This window comes from Dendropsophus ebraccatus, chromosome 8, assembly GCF_027789765.1.
Source record: "Dendropsophus ebraccatus isolate aDenEbr1 chromosome 8, aDenEbr1.pat, whole genome shotgun sequence".
In the NCBI taxonomy this organism is placed as follows: Eukaryota; Metazoa; Chordata; class Amphibia; order Anura; family Hylidae; genus Dendropsophus; species Dendropsophus ebraccatus.
Window position 1 is genome coordinate 13,892,955 of NC_091461.1, and position 25,871 is coordinate 13,918,825.

The 25,871-nt window shown below is 45.0% G+C and overlaps 1 protein-coding gene across 1 annotated transcript; it reads left to right on the plus strand.

Annotated features, from left to right (window-relative positions):
* Positions 1-456: 456 nt before the first annotated feature.
* Positions 457-24,985, plus strand: LOC138799086 (trypsin-like). The gene is made up of 5 exons (XM_069979852.1): positions 457-499; positions 596-749; positions 1,184-1,437; positions 1,966-2,102; positions 24,836-24,985. The coding sequence occupies exons 1-5, from the start codon at positions 460-462 to the stop codon at positions 24,983-24,985; spliced, it is 735 nt and encodes a 244-aa protein (XP_069835953.1). The 5' UTR covers positions 457-459.
* The last annotated feature ends 886 nt before the right edge of the window (positions 24,986-25,871 follow it).

Here is a 25,871-nt window from a genome sequence, read left to right on the forward strand (position 1 = left end):
TTGGAAAAATGCTATTGGGTTAAAGATAAAGCTCCATATAAAGGGCGACTTAGTGACTAAATATACTGATTACCTTGGGGTGACATTATAGGTAGATATAGTACAATCAGTAGATTTTTTAGTGTCATTTACATTTTAGAGAATCACATTTCCAAAGATTTGCCATTTTTTGCTTAAGTGAAAAAAGAAAAAGTATGAACTAAGATACCAGGTGGAATAGAATCATTGAGGAAATAATAAATTTAAACCCTACAATTCAACCCAGCAGCTACAATAACTAAAATACTCAGACAAGGACAGAACTTAAGGAACATACTATTCCTAGCTATACATCTATACATATTAACAGACCTGGCTTCTCATTGGTTGATCATTGCCATGCACAGGTGGGAACTTACCAGTGATGCCTATAAATACCATAGTTCCTTCCATCCAACCCATACCTGAGATCTCTCCACCATGAAGCTGCTACTGATGTGTGTGCTCCTCGGAGCAGCTAGTAAGTCTCCAACATAAAGAAAACACAAGGGGCTGAATGTTTGGGATTTTATATTTTCATTTTTCTCTGGTTCTGATCAACGTTGTTCATATGCAGCTGCCTTTGAGGATGATGACAAAATTGTAGGAGGGTACACCTGCAACAAGAACTCCGTCCCCTACCAGGTGTCCCTGAATGCCGGCTACCACTTCTGTGGAGGATCCCTGATCAACAACCTGTGGGTGCTCTCCGCTGCTCACTGCTTCAAGGGGTAAGTACAATACACAATTCTGCCCTTCCCTAATCTAGTCAATAGCCTAATAGTGTCAATTTCCTCCTCCTATGAGGTTCATTTTAGTAGAAAACAGTCCAGCTGCCCAGCAAAGAATTCATTGTCTGCTGATATTTTCAGGAGAGGCAGTAGACTTAGCATGCAGCGTGTCACAGGCAGTGTACAAACCCCTGACCGCTGTATACAATAAGCTCACCTTATACCCCACAGATGCTCAAAGGAGAATTAACACCATGAACTTTTTTGTCATTTTCCCTACATTTTTTATGAATGAATTTTTAGAATGTACTGTACCAGCCAAAAAGTTTGGATAGGCTTTTTAGGTTTTCCTTCTTTTCGTAATTCTGTATATTGTAGATTCATATTGAATACATAAAAACACTTTAAGAAGTCCAAATTTTTCTTTCACCCAGGAAAATTCAGGTCAGACTGGGAGAGCACAACATCGCTACCAGTGAGGGCACCGAGCAGTTCATCAATGCTGCCAAAACCATCAGACATAAAAGCTACAACTCTAGAACCCTGGATAATGACATCATGTTGATCAAGCTGGCCTCTGCCGCCACCCTCAATGCCTACGTCCAGCCTGTTAGCCTGCCCAGTGGTTGTGCTGCTGCCGGCACCAGCTGTCTGATCTCCGGATGGGGCAACACCCTCAGCAGTGGAAGTAAGTCAGGGATTGGCAAAGAAGCTATGCAATATCTTATGGAGCTTTCTGTTATGTCTTGGATTCCTATGGTAATAATAATAATAATAATAATAATAATAATAATAATAATAATAATATATTCTGCAGTACTTTACAAAATTCAAAAAGCAAAGTCTTGAAGATGGGATTGAAAGCCTAAGATTATGGAAGATTTTAGACTTCTTGCAGATCACTGATACAGCATGGTCTGTATCCATATGTAACAGGTGGTCCTCCGGTTGTCTCCACCTTTTCCAAGGCAGACAGCAGGATTCAAAAGCCGATAGTTCTGCTTTGTTTAAGGCTAAATGAAACCCGATTCACTCATCTCTATCTACAGTATACGGTCAATCTCTGATCTAGTAGAATCCATAGAGTGCAGTTGCCATGAGATTAGCCTTCAGGAGATCATTAGAAACTTTATTTAGGGAAGTTTCTGTACACGGTGAAAGCCAAAACTTTAAGGGAGAGGTTAAGTCGAGTCATTTTTATATTTACCATTTGCAGCCAACTACCCCGATCTCCTCCAATGTGTGAGTGCCCCTATCCTGAACACTGCACATTGTACTAGCGCCTACCCAGGAGAGATCACTGACAATATGCTCTGTGTTGGATACTTGGAAGGTGGCAAGGATTCCTGCCAGGTAAATCTTTCTGTCAGTTCTTTAAAGAATTAATATCAGAATAATATCTAGGTTCATTATGCTGCCCTTGAACATCAATCCCTTGCCCAAGCTTCTTAAGGTCTCCTGCTTGCGCCCAATATCTCGTCAAAACTCCCAAGCTCAGTCCCTTGATTAAAGGGGAACTCCAGATAAGAAAAACTTGTTTTCTATTAAAAGTACATTAAAAGTTAAATATATGTGTCTATACAATGTATTACCATATCTGTAAGGTTCTGCCACACTTGCAGCTGATAGAAATCCAGGAAGTGAAGAAAAATGGCCCCTATGCAAATCCACATTGTCTCCTGCTCCCTCTGCTCTCCCCCCTTAGGAGACAAATCTTCCATGATGTAGACAGGGGGCAGGGCATGATGTCACAGAAGGCGGGGCTGGATCCCCCAATCCCCTGAGTGATTCACCATCTCTGACCAGCCAGAAGCAGATGTTGCACTGATTTCTCTAGTTGTGCAGAAGTGTGCAGTAAAATTTGGGCTGTGTTCCCACATGTTGGAGTGTCATTGCAGTACTGCAGCGTAATTACAAAAATGTTGCAGTAACACAAATATATCATGCTAAATGGCAGAGAGGATCAGAGCCTTATTGTGGGGCTCAACTTTAAAGATAACAGATGCTTGTATAGAGTATACAGATGCTTGTATAGAGTATACAGCATGCTGTGTGGTGTTACAGGTAAAGAATACAGCGTGCTGTGTGGTGTTACAGGTAGAGAATACAGCGTGTTGTGTGGTGTTACAGGTAGAGAATACAGCGTGCTGTGTGGTGTTACAGGTAGAGAATACATTGTGCTGTGTGGTGTTACAGGTAGAGAATACAGTGTGCTGTGTGGTGTTACAGGTAGAGAATACAGTGTGCTGTGTGGTGTTACAGGTAGAGAATACAGCATGCTGTGTGGTGTTACAGGTAGAGAATACAGCGTGCTGTGTGGTGTTACAGGTAGAGAATACAGTGTGCTGTGTGGTGTTACAGGTAGAGAATAAAGCGCTGTGTGGTGTTACGGGTAAAGAATACAATGTGCTGTGTGGTGTTACAGGTAGAGAATACAGCGTGCTTTGTGGTGTTACAGGTAGAGAATACAGCGTGCTGTGTGTTGTTACAGGTAGAGAATACAGCTTGCTGTGTGGTGTTACAGGTAGAGAATACAGTATGCTGTGTGGTGTTACAGGTAGAGAATACAGCGTGCTGTGTGGTGTTACAGGTAGAGAATACAGTGTGCTGTGTGGTGTTACAGGTAGAGAATACAGTGTGCTGTGTGGTGTTACAGGTAGAGAATACAGCGTGCTGTGTGGTGTTATGGGTAGAGAATACAGTGTGCTGTGTGGTGTTACAGGTAGAGAATACAGTGCTGTGTGGTGTAACAGGTAGAGAATACAGCGTGCTGTGTGGTGTTACAGGTAGAGAATACAGCGTGCTGTGTGGTGTTACAGGTAGAGAATACAGCGTGCTGTGAGGTGTTACAGGGAAAGAATACAGTGTGCTGTGTGGTGTTACAGGTAGAGAATACAGCGTGCTGTGTGGTGTTACAGGTAGAGAATACAGCGTGCTGTGTGGTGTTACAGGTAGAGAATACAGTGTGCTGTGTGGTGTTACAGGTAGAGAATACAGTGTGCTGTGTGGTGTTACAGGTAGAGAATACAGTGTGCTGTGTGGTGTTACAGGTAGAGAATACAGCGTGCTGTGTGGTGTTACAGGTAGAGAATACAGTGTGCTGTGTGGTGTTACAGGTAGAGAATACAGTGTGCTGTGTGGTGTTACAGGTAGAGAATACAGTGCTGTGTGGTGTTACAGGTAGAGAATACAGTGCTGTGTGGTGTTACAGGTAGAGAATACAGTGCTGTGTGGTGTTACAGGTAGAGAATACAGTGTGCTGTGTGGTGTTACAGGTAGAGAATACAGTGTGCTGTGTGGTGTTACAGGTAGAGAATACAGCATGCTGTGTGGTGTTATAGGTAGAGAATACAGCATGCTGTGTGGTGTTATAGGTAGAGAATACAGCGTGCTGTGTGGTGTTAGGGGTAAAGAATACAATGTGCTGTGTGGTGTTAAAGGTAGAGAATACAGCGTGCTGTGTGGTGTTACAGGTAGAGAATACAGTGCTGTATGGTGTTACAGGTAGAGAATACAGTGTGCTGTGTGGTGTTACAGGTAGAGAATACAGTGTGCTGTGTGGTGTTACAGGTAGAGAATACAGTGTGCTGTGTGGTGTTACAGGTAGAGAATACAGTGCTGTGTGGTGTCACAGGTAGAGAATACAGCGTGCTGTGTGGTGTTACAGGTAGAGAATATAGTGTGCTGTGTGTTGTTACAGGTAGAGAATACAGCGTGCTGTGTGGTGTTACAGGTAGAGAATACAGCGTGCTGTGTGGTGTTACAGGTAGAGAATACAGCGTGCTGTGTGGTGTTATAGGTAGAGAATACAGTGTGCTGTGTGGTGTTACAGGTAGAGAATACAGTGTGCTGTGTGGTGTTACAGGTAGAGAATACAGTGTGCTGTGTGGTGTTACAGGTAGAGAATACAGCGTGCTGTGTGGTGTTACAGGTAGAGAATACAGTGTGCTGTGTGGTGTTACAGGTAGAGAATACAGTGTGCTGTGTGGTGTTACAGGTAGAGAATACAGCGTGCTGTGTGGTGTTATGGGTAGAGAATACAGTGTGCTGTGTGGTGTTACAGGTAGAGAATACAGTGCTGTGTGGTGTAACAGGTAGAGAATACAGCGTGCTGTGTGGTGTTACAGGTAGAGAATACAGCGTGCTGTGTGGTGTTACAGGTAGAGAATACAGCGTGCTGTGAGGTGTTACAGGGAAAGAATACAGTGTGCTGTGTGGTGTTACAGGTAGAGAATACAGCGTGCTGTGTGGTGTTACAGGTAGAGAATACAGCGTGCTGTGTGGTGTTACAGGGAAAGAATACAGTATGCTGTGTGGTGTTACAGGTAGAGAATACAGTGCTGTATGGTGTTACAGGTAGAGAATACAGTGTGCTGTGTGGTGTTACAGGTAGAGAATACAGTGTGCTGTGTGGTGTTACAGGTAGAGAATACAGTGTGCTGTGTGGTGTTACAGGTAGAGAATACAGCGTGCTGTGTGGTGTTACAGGTAGAGAATACAGTGTGCTGTGTGGTGTTACAGGTAGAGAATACAGTGTGCTGTGTGGTGTTACAGGTAGAGAATACAGTGCTGTGTGGTGTTACAGGTAGAGAATACAGTGCTGTGTGGTGTTACAGGTAGAGAATACAGTGCTGTGTGGTGTTACAGGTAGAGAATACAGTGTGCTGTGTGGTGTTACAGGTAGAGAATACAGTGTGCTGTGTGGTGTTACAGGTAGAGAATACAGCATGCTGTGTGGTGTTATAGGTAGAGAATACAGCGTGCTGTGTGGTGTTAGGGGTAAAGAATACAATGTGCTGTGTGGTGTTAAAGGTAGAGAATACAGCGTGCTGTGTGGTGTTACAGGTAGAGAATACAGTGCTGTATGGTGTTACAGGTAGAGAATACAGTGTGCTGTGTGGTGTTACAGGTAGAGAATACAGTGTGCTGTGTGGTGTTACAGGTAGAGAATACAGTGTGCTGTGTGGTGTTACAGGTAGAGAATACAGTGCTGTGTGGTGTCACAGGTAGAGAATACAGTGCTGTGTGGTGTCACAGGTAGAGAATACAGCGTGCTGTGTGGTGTTACAGGTAGAGAATATAGTGTGCTGTGTGTTGGTACAGGTAGAGAATACAGCTTGCTGTGTGGTGTTACAGGTAGAGAATACAGTATGCTGTGTGGTGTTACAGGTAGAGAATACAGCGTGCTGTGTGGTGTTACAGGTAGAGAATACAGTGTGCTATGTGGTGTGACAGGTAGAGAATACAGTGTGCTGTGTGGTGTTACAGGTAGAGAATACAGCGTGCTGTGTGGTGTTATGGGTAAAGAATACAATGTGCTGTGTGGTGTTAAAGGTAGAGAATACAGTATGCTGCGTGGTGTTACAGGTAAAGAATACAGCGTGCTGTGTGGTGTTACAGGTAGAGAATACAGCGTACTGTGTGGTGTTACAGGTAGAGAATACAGCGTGCTGTGTGGTGTTATAGGTAGAGAATACAGTGTGCTGTGTGGTGTTACAGGTAGAGAATACAGTGTGCTGTGTGGTGTTACAGGTAGAGAATACAGTGTGCTGTGTGGTGTTACAGGTAGAGAATACAGCATGCTGTGTGGTGTTACAGGTAGAGAATACAGCGCTGTGTGGTGTTACAGGTAGAGAAAACAGCATGCTGTGTGGTGTTACAGGTAGAGAATACAGTGTGCTGTGTGGTGTTACAGGTAGAGAATATAGTGTGCTGTGTGGTGTTACAGGTAGAGAATACAGTGCTGTATGGTGTTACAGGTAGAGAATACAGTGTGCTGTGTGGTGTTACAGGTAGAGAATACAGCGTGCTGTGTGGTGTTACAGGTAGAGAATACAGTGTGCTGTGTGGTGTTACAGGTAGAGAATACAGTGTGCTGTGTGGTGTCACAGGTAGAGAATACAGCGTGCTGTGTGGTGTTATGGGTAAAGAATACAATGTGCTGTGTGGTGTTAAAGGTAGAGAATACAGCATGCTGTGTGGTGTTACAGGTAGAGAATACAGCGTGCTGTGTGGTGTTACAGGTAGAGAATACAGTGTGCTGTGTGGTGTTACAGGTAAAGAATACAGCGTGCTGTGTGGTGTTACAGGTAGAGAATACAGCGTGCTGTGTGGTGTTACAGGTAGAGAATACAGCATGCTGTGTGGTGTTACAGGTAGAGAATACAGCGTGCTGTGTGGTGTTACAGGTAGAGAATACAGTGTGCTGTGTGGTGTTACAGGTAGAGAATAAAGCGCTGTGTGGTGTTACGGGTAAAGAATACAATGTGCTGTGTGGTGTTACAGGTAGAGAATACAGCGTGCTTTGTGGTGTTACAGGTAGAGAATACAGCGTGCTGTGTGTTGTTACAGGTAGAGAATACAGCTTGCTGTGTGGTGTTACAGGTAGAGAATACAGTATGCTGTGTGGTGTTACAGGTAGAGAATACAGCGTGCTGTGTGGTGTTACAGGTAGAGAATACAGTGTGCTGTGTGGTGTTACAGGTAGAGAATACAGTGTGCTGTGTGGTGTTACAGGTAGAGAATACAGCGTGCTGTGTGGTGTTATGGGTAGAGAATACAGTGTGCTGTGTGGTGTTACAGGTAGAGAATACAGTGCTGTGTGGTGTAACAGGTAGAGAATACAGCGTGCTGTGTGGTGTTACAGGTAGAGAATACAGCGTGCTGTGTGGTGTTACAGGTAGAGAATACAGCGTGCTGTGAGGTGTTACAGGGAAAGAATACAGTGTGCTGTGTGGTGTTACAGGTAGAGAATACAGCGTGCGGTGTGGTGTTACAGGTAGAGAATACAGCGTGCTGTGTGGTGTTACAGGTAGAGAATACAGTGTGCTGTGTGGTGTTACAGGTAGAGAATACAGTGTGCTGTGTGGTGTTACAGGTAGAGAATACAGTGTGCTGTGTGGTGTTACAGGTAGAGAATACAGCGTGCTGTGTGGTGTTACAGGTAGAGAATACAGTGTGCTGTGTGGTGTTACAGGTAGAGAATACAGTGTGCTGTGTGGTGTTACAGGTAGAGAATACAGTGCTGTGTGGTGTTACAGGTAGAGAATACAGTGCTGTGTGGTGTTACAGGTAGAGAATACAGTGCTGTGTGGTGTTACAGGTAGAGAATACAGTGTGCTGTGTGGTGTTACAGGTAGAGAATACAGTGTGCTGTGTGGTGTTACAGGTAGAGAATACAGCATGCTGTGTGGTGTTATAGGTAGAGAATACAGCATGCTGTGTGGTGTTATAGGTAGAGAATACAGCGTGCTGTGTGGTGTTAGGGGTAAAGAATACAATGTGCTGTGTGGTGTTAAAGGTAGAGAATACAGCGTGCTGTGTGGTGTTACAGGTAGAGAATACAGTGCTGTATGGTGTTACAGGTAGAGAATACAGTGTGCTGTGTGGTGTTACAGGTAGAGAATACAGTGTGCTGTGTGGTGTTACAGGTAGAGAATACAGTGTGCTGTGTGGTGTTACAGGTAGAGAATACAGTGCTGTGTGGTGTCACAGGTAGAGAATACAGCGTGCTGTGTGGTGTTACAGGTAGAGAATATAGTGTGCTGTGTGTTGTTACAGGTAGAGAATACAGCTTGCTGTGTGGTGTTACAGGTAGAGAATACAGTATGCTGTGTGGTGTTACAGGTAGAGAATACAGCGTGCTGTGTGGTGTTACAGGTAGAGAATACAGTGTGCTGTGTGGTGTTACAGGTAGAGAATACAGTGTGCTGTGTGGTGTTACAGGTAGAGAATACAGCGTGCTGTGTGGTGTTATGGGTAAAGAATACAATGTGCTGTGTGGTGTTAAAGGTAGAGAATACAGTATGCTGCGTGGTGTTACAGGTAAAGAATACAGCGTGCTGTGTGGTGTTACAGGTAGAGAATACAGCGTGCTGTGTGGTGTTACAGGTAGAGAATACAGCGTGCTGTGTGGTGTTACAGGTAGAGAATACAGTGTGCTGTGTGGTGTTACAGGTAGAGAATACAGTGTGCTGTGTGGTGTTACAGGTAGAGAATACAGTGTGCTGTGTGGTGTTACAGGTAGAGAATACAGCATGCTGTGTGGTGTTACAGGTAGAGAATACAGCGCTGTGTGGTGTTACAGGTAGAGAATACAGCATGCTGTGTGGTGTTACAGGTAGAGAATACAGTGTGCTGTGTGGTGTTACAGGTAGAGAATATAGTGTGCTGTGTGGTGTTACAGGTAGAGAATACAGTGCTGTATGGTGTTACAGGTAGAGAATACAGCATGCTGTGTGGTGTTACAGGTAGAGAATACAGTGTGCTGTGTGGTGTCACAGGTAGAGAATACAGCGTGCTGTGTGGTGTTATGGGTAAAGAATACAGTGTGCTGTGTGGTGTTACAGGTAGAGAATACAGCGTGCTGTGTGGTGTTATGGGTAAAGAATACAATGTGCTGTGTGGTGTTAAAGGTAGAGAATACAGCATGCTGTGTGGTGTTACAGGTAGAGAATACAGCGTGCTGTGTGGTGTTACAGGTAGAGAATACAGTGTGCTGTGTGGTGTTACAGGTAAAGAATACAGCGTGCTGTGTGGTGTTACAGGTAGAGAATACAGTGTGCTTTGTGGTGTTACAGGTAGAGAATACAGTGTGCTGTGTGGTGTTACAGGTAGAGAATACAGCGTGCTGTGTGGTGTTACAGGTAGAGAATACAGCATGCTGTGTGGTGTTACAGGTAGAGAATACAGCGCTGTGTGGTGTTACAGGTAGAGAATACAGCGTGCTGTGTGTTGTTACAGGTAGAGAATATAGTGTGCTGTGTGGTGTTACAGGTAGAGAATACAGTGCTGTATGGTGTTACAGGTAGAGAATACAGTGTGCTTTGTGGTGTTACAGGTAGAGAATACAGCGTGCTGTGTGGTGTTACAGGTAGAGAATACAGTGTGCTGTGTGGTGTTACAGGTAGAGAATACAGTGCTGTGTGGTGTTACAGGTAGAGAATACAGCGTGCTGTGTGGTGTTTCAGGTAGAGAATATAGTGTGCTGTGTGGTGTTACAGGTAGAGAATACAGCGTGCTGTGTGGTGTTACAGGTAGAGAATACAGTGTGCTGTGTGGTGTTACAGGTAGAGAATACAGCGTGCTGTGTGGTGTTACAGGTAAAGAATACAGTGTGCTGTGTGGTGTTACAGGTAGAGAATACAGCGTGCTGTGTGGTGTTACAGGTAGAGAATACAACGTGCTGTGTGGTGTTACGGGAAGAGAATACAGTGTGCTGTGTGGTGTTACAGGTAGAGAATACAGTGCTGTGTGGTGTAACAGGTAGAGAATACAGCGTGCTGTGTGGTGTTACAGGTAGAGAATACAGCGTGCTGTGTGGTGTTACAGGTAGAGAATACAGCGTGCTGTGAGGTGTTACAGGTAGAGAATACAGTGTGCTGTGTGGTGTTACAGGTAGAGAATACAGCGTGCTGTGTGGTGTTACAGGTAGAGAATACAGTGCTGTGTAGTGTTACAGGAAGAGAATACAGTGCTGTGAGGTGTTAAAGGTAGATAATACAGTGTGCTTTGTGGTGTTACAGGTAGAGAATACACCGTGCTGTGTGGTGTTACAGGTAGAGAATACAGTGTGCTGTGTGGTGTTACAGGTAGAGAATACAGTGTGCTGTGTGGTGTTACAGGTAGAGAATACAGTGTGCTGTGTGGTGATACAGGTAGAGAATACAGCATGCTGTGTGGTGTTACAGGTAGAGAATACAGCGTGCTGTGTGGTGTTACAGGTAGAGAATACAGCGTGCTGTGTGGTGTTACAGGTAGAGAATACTGCTGTGTGGTGTTAGGGGTAAAGAATACAATGTGCTGTGTGGTGTTAAAGGTAGAGAATACAGCGTGCTGTGTGGTGTTACAGGTAGAGAATACAGTGCTGTATGGTGTTACAGGTAGAGAATACAGTGTGCTGTGTGGTGTTACAGGTAGAGAATACAGTGTGCTGTGTGGTGTTACAGGTAGAGAATACAGTGTGCTGTGTGGTGTTACAGGTAGAGAATACAGTGCTGTGTGGTGTCACAGGTAGAGAATACAGCGTGCTGTGTGGTGTTACAGGTAGAGAATACAGTGCTGTGTGGTGTCACAGGTAGAGAATACAGTGTGCTGTGTGGTGTTACAGGTAGAGAATACAGTGCTGTGTGTTGTTACAGGTAGAGAATACAGCATGCTGTGTGGTGTTACAGGTAGAGAATACAGTATGCTGTGTGGTGTTACAGGTAGAGAATACAGCGTGCTGTGTGGTGTTACAGGTAGAGAATACAGTATGCTGTGTGGTGTTACAGGTAGAGAATACAGTGTGCTGTGTGGTGTTACAGGTAGAGAATACAGCGTGCTGTGTGGTGTTATGGGTAAAGAATACAATGTGCTGTGTGGTGTTAAAGGTAGAGAATACAGCGCTGCGTGGTGTTACAGGTAAAGAATACAGCGTGCTGTGTGGTGTTACAGGTAGAGAATACAGCGTGCTGTGTGGTGTTACAGGTAGAGAATACAGCGTGCTGTGTGGTGTTACAGGTAGAGAATACAGTGTGCTGTGTGGTGTTACAGGTAGAGAATACAGTGTGCTGTGTGGTGTTACAGGTAGAGAATACAGTGTGCTGTGTGGTGTTACAGGTAGAGAATACAGCATGCTGTGTGGTGTTACAGGTAGAGAATACAGCGCTGTGTGGTGTTACAGGTAGAGAATACAGCATGCTGTGTGGTGTTACAGGTAGAGAATACAGCGCTGTGTGGTGTTACAGGTAGAGAATACAGTGTGCTGTGTGGTGTTACAGGTAGAGAATATAGTGTGCTGTGTGGTGTTACAGGTAGAGAATACAGTGCTGTATGGTGTTACAGGTAGAGAATACAGTGTGCTGTGTGGTGTTACAGGTAGAGAATACAGCGTGCTGTGTGGTGTTACAGGTAGAGAATACAGTGTGCTGTGTGGTGTTACAGGTAGAGAATACAGTGCTGTGTGGTGTTACAGGTAGAGAATACAGCGTGCTGTGTGGTGTTACAGGTAGAGAATATAGTGTGCTGTGTGTTGTTACAGGTAGAGAATACAGCTTGCTGTGTGGTGTTACAGGTAGAGAATACAGTATGCTGTGTGGTGTTACAGGTAGAGAATACAGCGTGCTGTGTGGTGTTACAGGTAGAGAATACAGTGTGCTGTGTGGTGTTACAGGTAAAGAATAAAGTGTGCTGTGTGGTGTTACAGGTAGAGAATATAGCGTGCTGTGTGGTGTTATGGGTAGAGAATACAGTGTGCTGTGTGGTGTTACAGGTAGAGAATACAGTGCTGTGTGGTGTAACAGGTAGAGAATACAGCATGCTGTGTGGTGTTACAGGTAGAGAATACAGCGTGCTGTGTGGTGTTACAGGTAGAGAATACAGCATGCTGTGTGGTGTTATAGGTAAAGAATACAGCGTGCTGTGTGGTGTTACAGGTAGAGAATACAGCGTGCTGTGTGGTGTTACAGGTAGAGAATACAGCGTGCTGTGTGGTGTTACAGGTAGAGAATACAGTGTGCTGTGTGGTGTTACAGGTAGAGAATACAGTGTGCTGTGTGGTGTTACAGGTAGAGAATACAGCGTGCTGTGTGGTGTTACAGGTAGAGAATACAGCATGCTGTGTGGTGTTACAGGTAGAGAATACAACGTGCTGTGTGGTGTTACGGGAAGAGAATACAGTGTGCTGTGTGGTGTTACAGGTAGAGAATACAGTGCTGTGTGGTGTAACAGGTAGAGAATACAGCGTGCTGTGTGGTGTTACAGGTAGAGAATACAGCGTGCTGTGTGGTGTTACAGGTAGAGAATACAGCGTGCTGTGAGGTGTTACAGGTAGAGAATACAGTGTGCTGTGTGGTGTTACAGGTAGAGAATACAGCGTGCTGTGTGGTGTTACAGGTAGAGAATACAGTGCTGTGTAGTGTTACAGGAAGAGAATACAGTGCTGTGAGGTGTTAAAGGTAGATAATACAGTGTGCTTTGTGGTGTTACAGGTAGAGAATACACCGTGCTGTGTGGTGTTACAGGTAGAGAATACAGTGTGCTGTGTGGTGTTACAGGTAGAGAATACAGTGTGCTGTGTGGTGTTACAGGTAGAGAATACAGTGTGCTGTGTGGTGATACAGGTAGAGAATACAGCATGCTGTGTGGTGTTACAGGTAGAGAATACAGCGTGCTGTGTGGTGTTACAGGTAGAGAATACAGCGTGCTGTGTGGTGTTACAGGTAGAGAATACTGCTGTGTGGTGTTAGGGGTAAAGAATACAATGTGCTGTGTGGTGTTAAAGGTAGAGAATACAGCGTGCTGTGTGGTGTTACAGGTAGAGAATACAGTGCTGTATGGTGTTACAGGTAGAGAATACAGTGTGCTGTGTGGTGTTACAGGTAGAGAATACAGCGTGCTGTGTGGTGTTACAGGTAGAGAATACAGTGTGCTGTGTGGTGTTACAGGTAGAGAATACAGTGCTGTGTGGTGTCACAGGTAGAGAATACAGCGTGCTGTGTGGTGTTACAGGTAGAGAATACAGTGCTGTGTGGTGTCACAGGTAGAGAATACAGTGTGCTGTGTGGTGTTACAGGTAGAGAATACAGTGCTGTGTGTTGTTACAGGTAGAGAATACAGCATGCTGTGTGGTGTTACAGGTAGAGAATACAGTATGCTGTGTGGTGTTACAGGTAGAGAATACAGCGTGCTGTGTGGTTTTACAGGTAGAGAATACAGTATGCTGTGTGGTGTTACAGGTAGAGAATACAGTGTGCTGTGTGGTGTTACAGGTAGAGAATACAGCGTGCTGTGTGGTGTTATGGGTAAAGAATACAATGTGCTGTGTGGTGTTAAAGGTAGAGAATACAGCGCTGCGTGGTGTTACAGGTAAAGAATACAGCGTGCTGTGTGGTGTTACAGGTAGAGAATACAGCGTGCTGTGTGGTGTTACAGGTAGAGAATACAGCGTGCTGTGTGGTGTTACAGGTAGAGAATACAGTGTGCTGTGTGGTGTTACAGGTAGAGAATACAGTGTGCTGTGTGGTGTTACAGGTAGAGAATACAGTGTGCTGTGTGGTGTTACAGGTAGAGAATACAGCATGCTGTGTGGTGTTACAGGTAGAGAATACAGCGCTGTGTGGTGTTACAGGTAGAGAATACAGCATGCTGTGTGGTGTTACAGGTAGAGAATACAGCGCTGTGTGGTGTTACAGGTAGAGAATACAGTGTGCTGTGTGGTGTTACAGGTAGAGAATATAGTGTGCTGTGTGGTGTTACAGGTAGAGAATACAGTGCTGTATGGTGTTACAGGTAGAGAATACAGTGTGCTGTGTGGTGTTACAGGTAGAGAATACAGCGTGCTGTGTGGTGTTACAGGTAGAGAATACAGTGTGCTGTGTGGTGTTACAGGTAGAGAATACAGTGCTGTGTGGTGTTACAGGTAGAGAATACAGCGTGCTGTGTGGTGTTACAGGTAGAGAATATAGTGTGCTGTGTGTTGTTACAGGTAGAGAATACAGCTTGCTGTGTGGTGTTACAGGTAGAGAATACAGTATGCTGTGTGGTGTTACAGGTAGAGAATACAGCGTGCTGTGTGGTGTTACAGGTAGAGAATACAGTGTGCTGTGTGGTGTTACAGGTAAAGAATAAAGTGTGCTGTGTGGTGTTACAGGTAGAGAATATAGCGTGCTGTGTGGTGTTATGGGTAGAGAATACAGTGTGCTGTGTGGTGTTACAGGTAGAGAATACAGTGCTGTGTGGTGTAACAGGTAGAGAATACAGCATGCTGTGTGGTGTTACAGGTAGAGAATACAGCGTGCTGTGTGGTGTTACAGGTAGAGAATACAGCATGCTGTGTGGTGTTATAGGTAAAGAATACAGCGTGCTGTGTGGTGTTACAGGTAGAGAATACAGCGTGCTGTGTGGTGTTACAGGTAGAGAATACAGCGTGCTGTGTGGTGTTACAGGTAGAGAATACAGTGTGCTGTGTGGTGTTACAGGTAGAGAATACAGTGTGCTGTGTGGTGTTACAGGTAGAGAATACAGCGTGCTGTGTGGTGTTACAGGTAGAGAATACAGCATGCTGTGTGGTGTTACAGGTAGAGAATACAGCGCTGTGTGGTGTTACAGGTAGAGAATACAGCGTGCTGTGTGCTGTTACAGGTAGAGAATATAGTGTGCTGTGTGGTGTTGCAGGTAGAGAATACAGTGTGCTGTGTGTTGTTACAGGTAGAGAATACAGCTTGCTGTGTGGTGTTACAGGTAGAGAATACAGTGTGCTGTGTGGTGTTACAGGTAGAGAATACAGTGTGCTGTGTGGTGTTACAGGTAGAGAATACAGCGTGCTGTGTGGTGTTACAGGTCGAGAATACTGCATGCTGTGTGGTGTTACAGGTAGAGAATACAGCGCTGTGTGGTGTTACAGGTAGAGAATACAGCGTGCTGTGTGTTGTTACAGGTAGAGAATATAGTGTGCTGTGTGGTGTTACAGGTAGAGAATACAGTGCTGTATGGTGTTACAGGTAGAGAATACAGTGTGCTGTGTGGTGTTACAGGTAGAGAATACAGCGTGCTGTGTGGTGTTACAGGTAGAGAATACAGTGTGCTGTGTGGTGTTACAGGTAGAGAATACAGTGCTGTGTGGTGTTACAGGTAGAGAATACAGCGTGCTGTGTGGTGTTACAGGTAGAGAATATAGTGTGCTGTGTGTTGTTACAGGTAGAGAATACAGCTTGCTGTGTGGTGTTACAGGTAGAGAATACAGTATGCTGTGTGGTGTTACAGGTAGAGAATACAGCGTGCTGTGTGGTGTTACAGGTAGAGAATACAGTGTGCTGTGTGGTGTTACAGGTAGAGAATACAGCGTGCTGTGTGGTGTTACAGGTAGAGAATACAGCGTGCTGTGTGGTGTTACAGGTAGAGAATACAGTGTGCTGTGTGGTGTTACAGGTAGAGAATACAGTGTGCTGTGTGGTGTTACAGGTAGAGAATACAGCGTGCTGTGTGGTGTTACAGGTAGAGAATACAGCATGCTGTGTGGTGTTACAGGTAGAGAATACAGCGCTGTGTGGTGTTACAGGTAGAGAATACAGCGTGCTGTGTGTTGTTACAGGTAGAGAATATAGTGTGCTGTGTGGTGTTACAGGTAGAGAATACAGCGTGCTGTGTGGTGTTACAGGTAGAGAATACAGCTTGCTGTGTGGTGTTACAGGTAGAGAATACAGTGTGCTGTGTGGTGTTACAGGTAGAGAATACAGTGTGCTGTGTGGTGTTACAGGTAGAGAATACAGCGTGCTGTGTGGTGTTACAGGTCGAGAATACTGCATGCTGTGTGGTGTTACAGGTAGAGAATACAGCGCTGTGTGGTGTTACAGGTAGAGAATACAGCGTGCTGTGTGTTGTTACAGGTAGAGAATATAGTGTGCTGTGTGGTGTTACAGGTAGAGAATACAGTGCTGTATGGTGTTACAGGTAGAGAATACAGTGTGCTGTGTGATGTTACAGGTAGAGAATACAGTGTGCTGTGTGGTGTTACAGGTAGAGAATACAGTGCTGTGTGGTGTTACAGGTAGAGAATAAAGCGTGCTGTGTGGTGTTACAGGTAGAGAATATAGTGTGCTGTGTGTTGTTACAGGTAGAGAATACAGCTTGCTGTGTGGTGTTACAGGTAGAGAATACAGTATGCTGTGTGGTGTTACAGGTAGAGAATACAGCGTGCTGTGTGGTGTTACAGGTAGAGAATACAGTGTGCTGTGTGGTGTTACAGGTAGAGAATACAGCGTGCTGTGTGGTGTTACAGGTAGAGAATACAGTGTGCTGTGTGGTGTTACAGGTAGAGAATACAGCGTGCTGTGTGGTGTTAAAGGTAGAGAATACAGCGTGCTGTGTGGTGTTATGGGTAGAGAATACAGTGTGCTGTGTGGTGTTACAGGTAGAGAATACAGTGCTGTGTGGTGTAACAGGTAGAGAATACAGCGTGCTGTGTGGTGTTACAGGTAGAGAATACAGCGTGCTGTGTGATGTTACAGGTAGAGAATACAGTGTGCTGTGTGGTGTTACAGGTAGAGAATACAGTGTGCTGTGTGGTGTTACAGGTAGAGAATACAGCGTGCTGTGTGGTGTTACAGGTAGAGAATACACCGTGCTGTGTGGTGTTACTGGTAGAGAATACAGTGTGCTGTGTGGTGTTACAGGTAGAGAATACAGTGTGCTGTGTGGTGTTACAGGTAGATATTACAGTGTGCTGTGTGGTGTTACAGGTAGAGAATACAGCATGCTGTGTGGTGTTACAGGTAGAGAATACAGCGCTGTGTGGTGTTACAGGTAGAGAATACAGCGTGCTGTGTGGTGTTACAGGTAGAGAATACTGCGTGCTGTGTGGTGTTACAGGTAGAGAATACCGCTGTGTGGTGTTACGGGTAAAGAATACAATGTGCTGTGTGGTGTTAAAGGTAGAGAATACAGCGTGCTGTGTGGTGTTACAGGTAGAGAATATAGTGTGCTGTATGTTGTTACAGGTAGAGAATACAGCTTGCTGTGTGGTGTTACAGGTAGAGAATACAGTATGCTGTGTGGTGTTACAGGTAGAGAATACAGCGTGCTGTGTGGTGTTACAGGTAGAGAATACAGTGTGCTGTGTGGTGTTACAGGTAGAGAATACAGTGTGCTGTGTGGTGTTACAGGTAGAGAATACAGCGTGCTGTGTGGTGTTATGGGCAAAGAATACAATGTGCTGTGTGGTGTTAAAGTTAGAGAATACAGCATGCTGTGTGGTGTTACAGGTAAAGAATACAGTGTGCTGTGTGGTGTTACAGGTAGAGAATACAGCGTGCTGTGTGGTGTTACAGGTAGAGAATACAGCGCTGTGTGGTGTTACAGGTAGAGAATACAGCGTGCTGTGTGTTGTTACAGGTAGAGAATATAGTGTGCTGTGTGGTGTTACAGGTAGAGAATACAGTGCTGTATGGTGTTACAGGTAGAGAATACAGTGTGCTGTGTGGTGTTACAGGTAGAGAATACAGCGTGCTGTGTGGTGTTACAGGTAGAGAATACAGTGTGCTGTGTGGTGTTACAGGTAGAGAATACAGTGCTGTGTGGTGTTACAGGTAGAGAATACAGCGTGCTGTGTGGTGTTACAGGTAGAGAATATAGTGTGCTGTGTGGTGTTACAGGTAGAGAATACAGCGTGCTGTGTGGTGTTACAGGTAGAGAATACAGCGTGCTGTGTGGTGTTATGGGTAGAGAATACAGTGTGCTGTGTGGTGCTACAGGTAGAGAATACAGTGTGCTGTGTGGTGTAACAGGTAGAGAATACAGCGTGCTGTGTGGTGTTACAGGTAGAGAATACAGCGTGCTGTGTGGTGTTACAGGTAGAGAATACAGCGTGCTGTGAGGTGTTACAGGTAGAGAATACAGCGTGCTGTGAGGTGTTACAGGTAGAGAATACAGTGTGCTGTGTGGTGTTACAGGTAGAGAATACAGTGCTGTGAGGTGTTACAGGTAGATAATACAGTGTGCTTTGTGGTGTTACAGGTAGAGAATACACTGTGCTGTGTGGTGTTACAGGTAGAGAATACAGTGCTGTGTGGTGTTACAGGTAGAGAATACAGTGCTGTGTGGTGTTACAGGTAGAGAATACAGTGTGCTGTGTGGTGTTACAGGTAGAGAATACAGTGCTGTGTGGTGTTACAGGTAGAGAATACAGTGCTGTGTGGTGTCACAGGTAGAGAATACAGTGTGCTGTGTGGTGTTACAGGTAGAGAATACAGAGTGCTGTGCGGTGTTACACGTAGAGAATACAGTGTGCTGTGTGGTGTTACAGGTAGAGAATACAGCGTGCTGTGTGGTGTTACAGGTAGAGAATACAGTGTGCTGTGTGGTGTTACAGGTAGAGAATACAGTGTGCTGTGTGGTGTTACAGGTAGAGAATACAGCGTGCTGTGTGGTGCTACAGGTAGAGAATACAGTGTGCTGTGTGGTGTTACAGGTAGAGAATGCAGCGTGCTGTGTGGTTTTACAGGTAGAGAATACAGCGTGCTGTGTGGTGTTACAGGTAGAGAATACAGTGTGCTGTGTGGTGTTACAGGTAGAGAATACAGTGCTGTGTGGTGTTACAGGTAGAGAATACAGTGTGCTGTGTGGTGTTACAGGTAGAGAATACAGCGTGCTGTGTGGTGTTACAGGTAGAGAATACAGTGTGCTGTGTGGTGTTACAGGTAGAGAATACAGTGTGCTGTGTGGTGTTACAGGTAGAGAATACAGTGTGGTGTGTGGTGTTACTGATAGATAATACAGCGTGCTGTGTGGTGTTACAGGTAGAGAATACAGCGTGCTCTGTGGTGTTACAGGTAGAGAATACAGTGTGCTGTGTGGTGTTACAGGTAGAGTATACAGCATGCTGTGTGAAATTACAGGTAGAGAATACAGCGTGATGTGTGGTGTTACAGGTAGAGAATACAGCGTGCTGTGTGGTGTTACAGGTATAGAATACAGCGTGCTGTGTGGTGTAACAGGTAGAGAATACAGCGTGCTGTGTGGTTTTACAGGTAGAGAATACATCGTGCTGTGTGGTGTTACAGGTAGAGAATACAGAGTGCTGTGTGGTGTTACAGGTAGAGAATACAGCGTGCTGTGTGGTGTTACAGGTAGAGAATACAGTGTGCTGTGTGGTGTTACAGGTAGAGAATACAGTGTGCTGTGTGGTGTTACAGGTAGAGAATACAGCGTGCTGTGTGGTGTTATGGGCAAAGAATACAATGTGCTGTGTGGTGTTAAAGTTAGAGAATACAGCATGCTGTGTGGTGTTACAGGTAAAGAATACAGTGTGCTGTGTGGTGTTACAGGTAGAGAATACAGCGTGCTGTGTGGTGTTACAGGTAGAGAATACAGCGCTGTGTGGTGTTACAGGTAGAGAATACAGCGTGCTGTGTGGTGTTACAGGTAGAGAATACAGCGTGCTGTGTGGTGTTACAGGTAGAGAATACCGCTGTGTGGTGTTACGGGTAAAGAATACAATGTGCTGTGTGGTGTTAAAGGTAGAGAATACAGCGTGCTGTGTGGTGTTACAGGTAGAGAATATAGTGTGCTGTATGTTGTTACAGGTAGAGAATACAGCTTGCTGTGTGGTGTTACAGGTAGAGAATACAGTATGCTGTGTGGTGTTACAGGTAGAGAATACAGCGTGCTGTGTGGTGTTACAGGTAGAGAATACAGTGTGCTGTGTGGTGTTACAGGTAGAGAATACAGTGTGCTGTGTGGTGTTACAGGTAGAGAATACAGCGTGCTGTGTGGTGTTATGGGCAAAGAATACAATGTGCTGTGTGGTGTTAAAGTTAGAGAATACAGCATGCTGTGTGGTGTTACAGGTAAAGAATACAGTGTGCTGTGTGGTGTTACAGGTAGAGAATACAGCGTGCTGTGTGGTGTTACAGGTAGAGAATACAGCGCTGTGTGGTGTTACAGGTAGAGAATACAGCGTGCTGTGTGTTGTTACAGGTAGAGAATATAGTGTGCTGTGTGGTGTTACAGGTAGAGAATACAGTGCTGTATGGTGTTACAGGTAGAGAATACAGTGTGCTGTGTGGTGTTACAGGTAGAGAATACAGCGAGCTGTGTGGTGTTACAGGTAGAGAATACAGTGTGCTGTGTGGTGTTACAGGTAGAGAATACAGTGCTGTGTGGTGTTACAGGTAGAGAATACAGCGTGCTGTGTGGTGTTACAGGTAGAGAATATAGTGTGCTGTGTGGTGTTACAGGTAGAGAATACAGCGTGCTGTGTGGTGTTACAGGTAGAGAATACAGCGTGCTGTGTGGTGTTATGGGTAGAGAATACAGTGTGCTGTGTGGTGCTACAGGTAGAGAATACAGTGCTGTGTGGTGTAACAGGTAGAGAATACAGCGTGCTGTGTGGTGTTACAGGTAGAGAATACAGCGTGCTGTGTGGTGTTACAGGTAGAGAATACAGCGTGCTGTGAGGTGTTACAGGTAGAGAATACAGCGTGCTGTGAGGTGTTACAGGTAGAGAATACAGTGTGCTGTGTGGTGTTACAGGTAGAGAATACAGTGCTGTGAGGTGTTACAGGTAGATAATACAGTGTGCTGTGTGGTGTTACAGGTAGAGAATACAGTGCTGTGAGGTGTTACAGGTAGAGAATACAGTATGCTTTGTGGTGTTACAGGTAGAGAATACACTGTGCTGTGTGGTGTTACAGGTAGAGAATACAGTGCTGTGTGGTGTTACAGGTAGAGAATACAGTGCTGTGTGGTGTTACAGGTAGAGAATACAGTGTGCTGTGTGGTGTTACAGGTAGAAAATACAGTGCTGTGTGGTGTTACAGGTAGAGAATACAGTGCTGTGTGGTGTCACAGGTAGAGAATACAGTGTGCTGTGTGGTGTTACAGGTAGAGAATACAGAGTGCTGTGCGGTGTTACACGTAGAGAATACAGTGTGCTGTGTGGTGTTACAGGTAGAGAATACAGCGTGCTGTGTGGTGTTACAGGTAGAGAATACAGTGTGCTGTGTGGTGTTACAGGTAGAGAATACAGTGTGCTGTGTGGTGTTACAGGTAGAGAATACAGCGTGCTGTGTGGTGCTACAGGTAGAGAATACAGTGTGCTGTGTGGTGTTACAGGTAGAGAATGCAGCGTGCTGTGTGGTTTTACAGGTAGAGAATACAGCGTGCTGTGTGGTGTTACAGGTAGAGAATACAGTGTGCTGTGTGGTGTTACAGGTAGAGAATACAGTGCTGTGTGGTGTTACAGGTAGAGAATACAGTGTGCTGTGTGGTGTTACAGGTAGAGAATACAGCGTGCTGTGTGGTGTTACAGGTAGAGAATACAGTGTGCTGTGTGGTGTTACAGGTAGAGAATGCAGTGTGCTGTGTGGTGTTACAGGTAGAGAATACAGTGTGGTGTGTGGTGTTACTGATAGATAATACAGCGTGCTGTGTGGTGTTACAGGTAGAGAATACAGTGTGCTCTGTGGTGTTACAGGTAGAGAATACAGTGTGCTGTGTGGTGTTACAGGTAGAGTATACAGCATGCTGTGTGAAATTACAGGTAGAGAATACAGCGTGATGTGTGGTGTTACAGGTAGAGAATACAGCGTGCTGTGTGGTGTTACAGGTATAGAATACAGCGTGCTGTGTGGTGTAACAGGTAGAGAATACAGCGTGCTGTGTGGTTTTACAGGTAGAGAATACATCGTGCTGTGTGGTGTTACAGGTAGAGAATACAGAGTGCTGTGTGGTGTTACAGGTAGAGAATACAGCGTGCTGTGTGGTGTTACAGGTAGAGAATACAGTGTGCTGTGTGGTGTTACAGGTAGAGAATACAGTGTGCTGTGTGGTGTTACAGGTAGAGAATACAGCGTGCTGTGTGGTGTTATGGGCAAAGAATACAATGTGCTGTGTGGTGTTAAAGTTAGAGAATACAGCATGCTGTGTGGTGTTACAGGTAAAGAATACAGTGTGCTGTGTGGTGTTACAGGTAGAGAATACAGCGTGCTGTGTGGTGTTACAGGTAGAGAATACAGCGCTGTGTGGTGTTACAGGTAGAGAATACAGCGTGCTGTGTGTTGTTACAGGTAGAGAATATAGTGTGCTGTGTGGTGTTACAGGTAGAGAATACAGTGCTGTATGGTGTTACAGGTAGAGAATACAGTGTGCTGTGTGGTGTTACAGGTAGAGAATACAGCGTGCTGTGTGGTGTTACAGGTAGAGAATACAGTGTGCTGTGTGGTGTTACAGGTAGAGAATACAGTGCTGTGTGGTGTTACAGGTAGAGAATACAGCGTGCTGTGTGGTGTTACAGGTAGAGAATATAGTGTGCTGTGTGGTGTTACAGGTAGAGAATACAGCGTGCTGTGTGGTGTTACAGGTAGAGAATACAGCGTGCTGTGTGGTGTTATGGGTAGAGAATACAGTGTGCTGTGTGGTGCTACAGGTAGAGAATACAGTGCTGTGTGGTGTAACAGGTAGAGAATACAGCGTGCTGTGTGGTGTTACAGGTAGAGAATACAGCGTGCTGTGTGGTGTTACAGGTAGAGAATACAGCGTGCTGTGAGGTGTTACAGGTAGAGAATACAGCGTGCTGTGAGGTGTTACAGGTAGAGAATACAGTGTGCTGTGTGGTGTTACAGGTAGAGAATACAGTGCTGTGAGGTGTTACAGGTAGATAATACAGTGTGCTTTGTGGTGTTACAGGTAGAGAATACACTGTGCTGTGTGGTGTTACAGGTAGAGAATACAGTGCTGTGTGGTGTTACAGGTAGAGAATACAGTGCTGTGTGGTGTTACAGGTAGAGAATACAGTGTGCTGTGTGGTGTTACAGGTAGAGAATACAGTGCTGTGTGGTGTTACAGGTAGAGAATACAGTGCTGTGTGGTGTCACAGGTAGAGAATACAGAGTGCTGTGTGGTGTTACAGGTAGAGAATACAGAGTGCTGTGCGGTGTTACACGTAGAGAATACAGTGTGCTGTGTGGTGTTACAGGTAGAGAATACAGCGTGCTGTGTGGTGTTACAGGTAGAGAATACAGTGTGCTGTGTGGTGTTACAGGTAGAGAATACAGTGTGCTGTGTGGTGTTACAGGTAGAGAATACAGCGTGCTGTGTGGTGCTACAGGTAGAGAATACAGTGTGCTGTGTGGTGTTACAGGTAGAGAATGCAGCGTGCTGTGTGGTTTTACAGGTAGAGAATACAGCGTGCTGTGTGGTGCTACAGGTAGAGAATACAGTGTGCTGTGTGGTGTTACAGGTAGAGAATGCAGCGTGCTGTGTGGTGTTACAGGTAGAGAATACAGCATGCTGTGTGGTGTTACAGGTAGAGAATACAGCGTTCTGTGTGGTGTTACAGGTAGAGAATACAGCGTGCTGTGTGGTGTTACAGGTAGAGAATACAGTGTGCTGTGTGGTGTTACAGGTAGAGAATACAGCGTGCTGTGTGGTGTTACAGGTAGAGAATACAGTGTGCTGTGTGGTGTTACAGGTAGAGAATGCAGTGTGCTGTGTGGTGTTACAGGTAGAGAATACAGTGTGGTGTGTGGTGTTACTGATAGATAATACAGCGTGCTGTGTGGTGTTACAGGTAGAGAATACAGTGTGCTCTGTGGTGTTACAGGTAGAGAATACAGTGTGCTGTGTGGTGTTACAGGTAGAGTATACAGCATGCTGTGTGAAATTACAGGTAGAGAATACAGCGTGATGTGTGGTGTTACAGGTAGAGAATACAGCGTGCTGTGTGGTGTTACAGGTATAGAATACAGCGTGCTGTGTGGTGTAACAGGTAGAGAATACAGCGTGCTGTGTGGTTTTACAGGTAGAGAATACATCGTGCTGTGTGGTGTTACAGGTAGAGAATACAGAGTGCTGTGTGGTGTTACAGGTAGAGAATACAGCGTGCTGTGTGGTGTTACAGGTAGAGAATACAGTGTGCTGTGTGGTGTTACAGGTAGAGAATACAGAGTGCTGTGTGGTGTTACAGGTAGAGAATACAGCGCTGTGTGGTGTTACAGGTAGAGAATACAGTGTGCTGTGTGGTGTTACAGGTAGAGAATACAGTGTGCTGTGTGGTGTTACAGGTAGAGAATACAGTGTGCTGTGTGGTGCTACAGGTAGAGAATAAAGCGTGCTGTGTGGTGTTACAGGTAGAGAATACAGTGTGCTGTGTGGGTAGGACAACAATGACATAATAAATTACTGCAAATAATTCAGTAATACAATGAAACTGCAATGTGTGAACACAGCCTAGATGTTCTGCAACAGCTTTTGGCGGGGAATGGGCAGGGTGGGGGGCTGTGATGAACAGCTGAGGAAAGCATTGCATTCTGGAACCTGTAGTACTGTGTACAACTGCTCAACCAGGAAGTGCAGAAACAAAAAACAGAACAACCCCCCCCCCAAAAAAAAATAAAAAAAATAAATAAAAAAAAAAAGATTTTTGGTAGTTAAAAAATGGAATAGATTAAGTAAGTAATCTTTTATGCTTCTGCAGAAGTTTCATTTTTTTTAACCTCTACCTGGAGTTCCCCTTTAACACAAAGCAGCTCAGTTTATTCGCTTTGGTTAATATATCAATAAATGTATGGAAAATTATATCAACTTTTTATTACCTTTTTACCTCTTCTCAGGGTGACTCTGGTGGACCCGTGGTCTGCAATGGACAGCTCCAGGGTATTGTCTCCTGGGGATATGGCTGTGCCCTCAGGAACTATCCTGGTGTCTACACCAAGGTCTGCAACTACAACTCCTGGGTCTCCAGCACTGTCGCAGCCAACTAAATCATTTCACTTCTTAACTTGGATGATGATTCAATAAACCTAGATCTGAAAGAAAATGACTGTTCTGTCTTGATGTTGCTCTTCATAAACATCTGGAATAGGGATGAGAATATAAATGCTATATAAGCTATGGAAATATCAAATATATCCAACATACTTCTCTGAGTTTGCTGTTCTCTTCTCTGAGGCACCACTCTATTCTCAGCTTAGAACTGGTACTAAATAGATCTAATAACTGAACAAATGGGGGGCCTAATAACTGAACACATGAACATCCAGGGCAGCCGGACATTCACGTTTTCCCCATGGGGAGAAGTAAGCCGCAGCTAGACTGCTATGGTGGAGGCATATCTCTCTGAGAATATCATCTGTCTGTGGAGACTGAGGTCCTGTTATGCAAATCGATTATCGGCTGTACTTGGATGATTACCAGCCTTTCTGGCCGACAATTGTTTTATGTAATAGCTCATGCAGAAAGGCAACGATTAGCCAACATGCACGATGTCGGCTGATCATTGCCTTTTTGCCTGAACTATAATCCTGATAGCGATAGTGACAGTCTGCGATAGGAATGGCAACAGCAGCAGACCACCGCTATCTCCTATGGTTCACCTGGACAATCTAAAGATCATCCAGGTATCCCATCCTGCTCCTCCCCACTAGCTATCGGTGCACCAAAAGCGAGCAGGGAACGAGGAGCAAGTAAGCACTGACCTGACAGGTTGGCATATCAATATTGGGCCGTCTAAAATGGCCCTTAGGAGCCCCCTATACACTTCACACTGACAGCTGACATTAGTTTAAAGTGTATCGGGACCTTTAGTGCCCAGATTTCCTCTTTGTTTAATACCAGGATTCTAGGGGCCTACTCCTAATAGATTCAAAA

Excerpts from the sequence above, each read along its gene's own strand:
- LOC138799086 (XM_069979852.1), top strand. The coding sequence starts at position 460 with ATGAAGCTGCTACTGATGTGTGTGCTCCTCGGAGCAGCTA. Across the intron at positions 500-595 it reads TGTGCTCCTCGGAGCAGCTA|CTGCCTTTGAGGATGATGAC; the intron begins GTAAGTCTCCAA and ends GTTCATATGCAG. Across the intron at positions 750-1,183 it reads GCTGCTCACTGCTTCAAGGG|GAAAATTCAGGTCAGACTGG; the intron begins GTAAGTACAATA and ends TCTTTCACCCAG.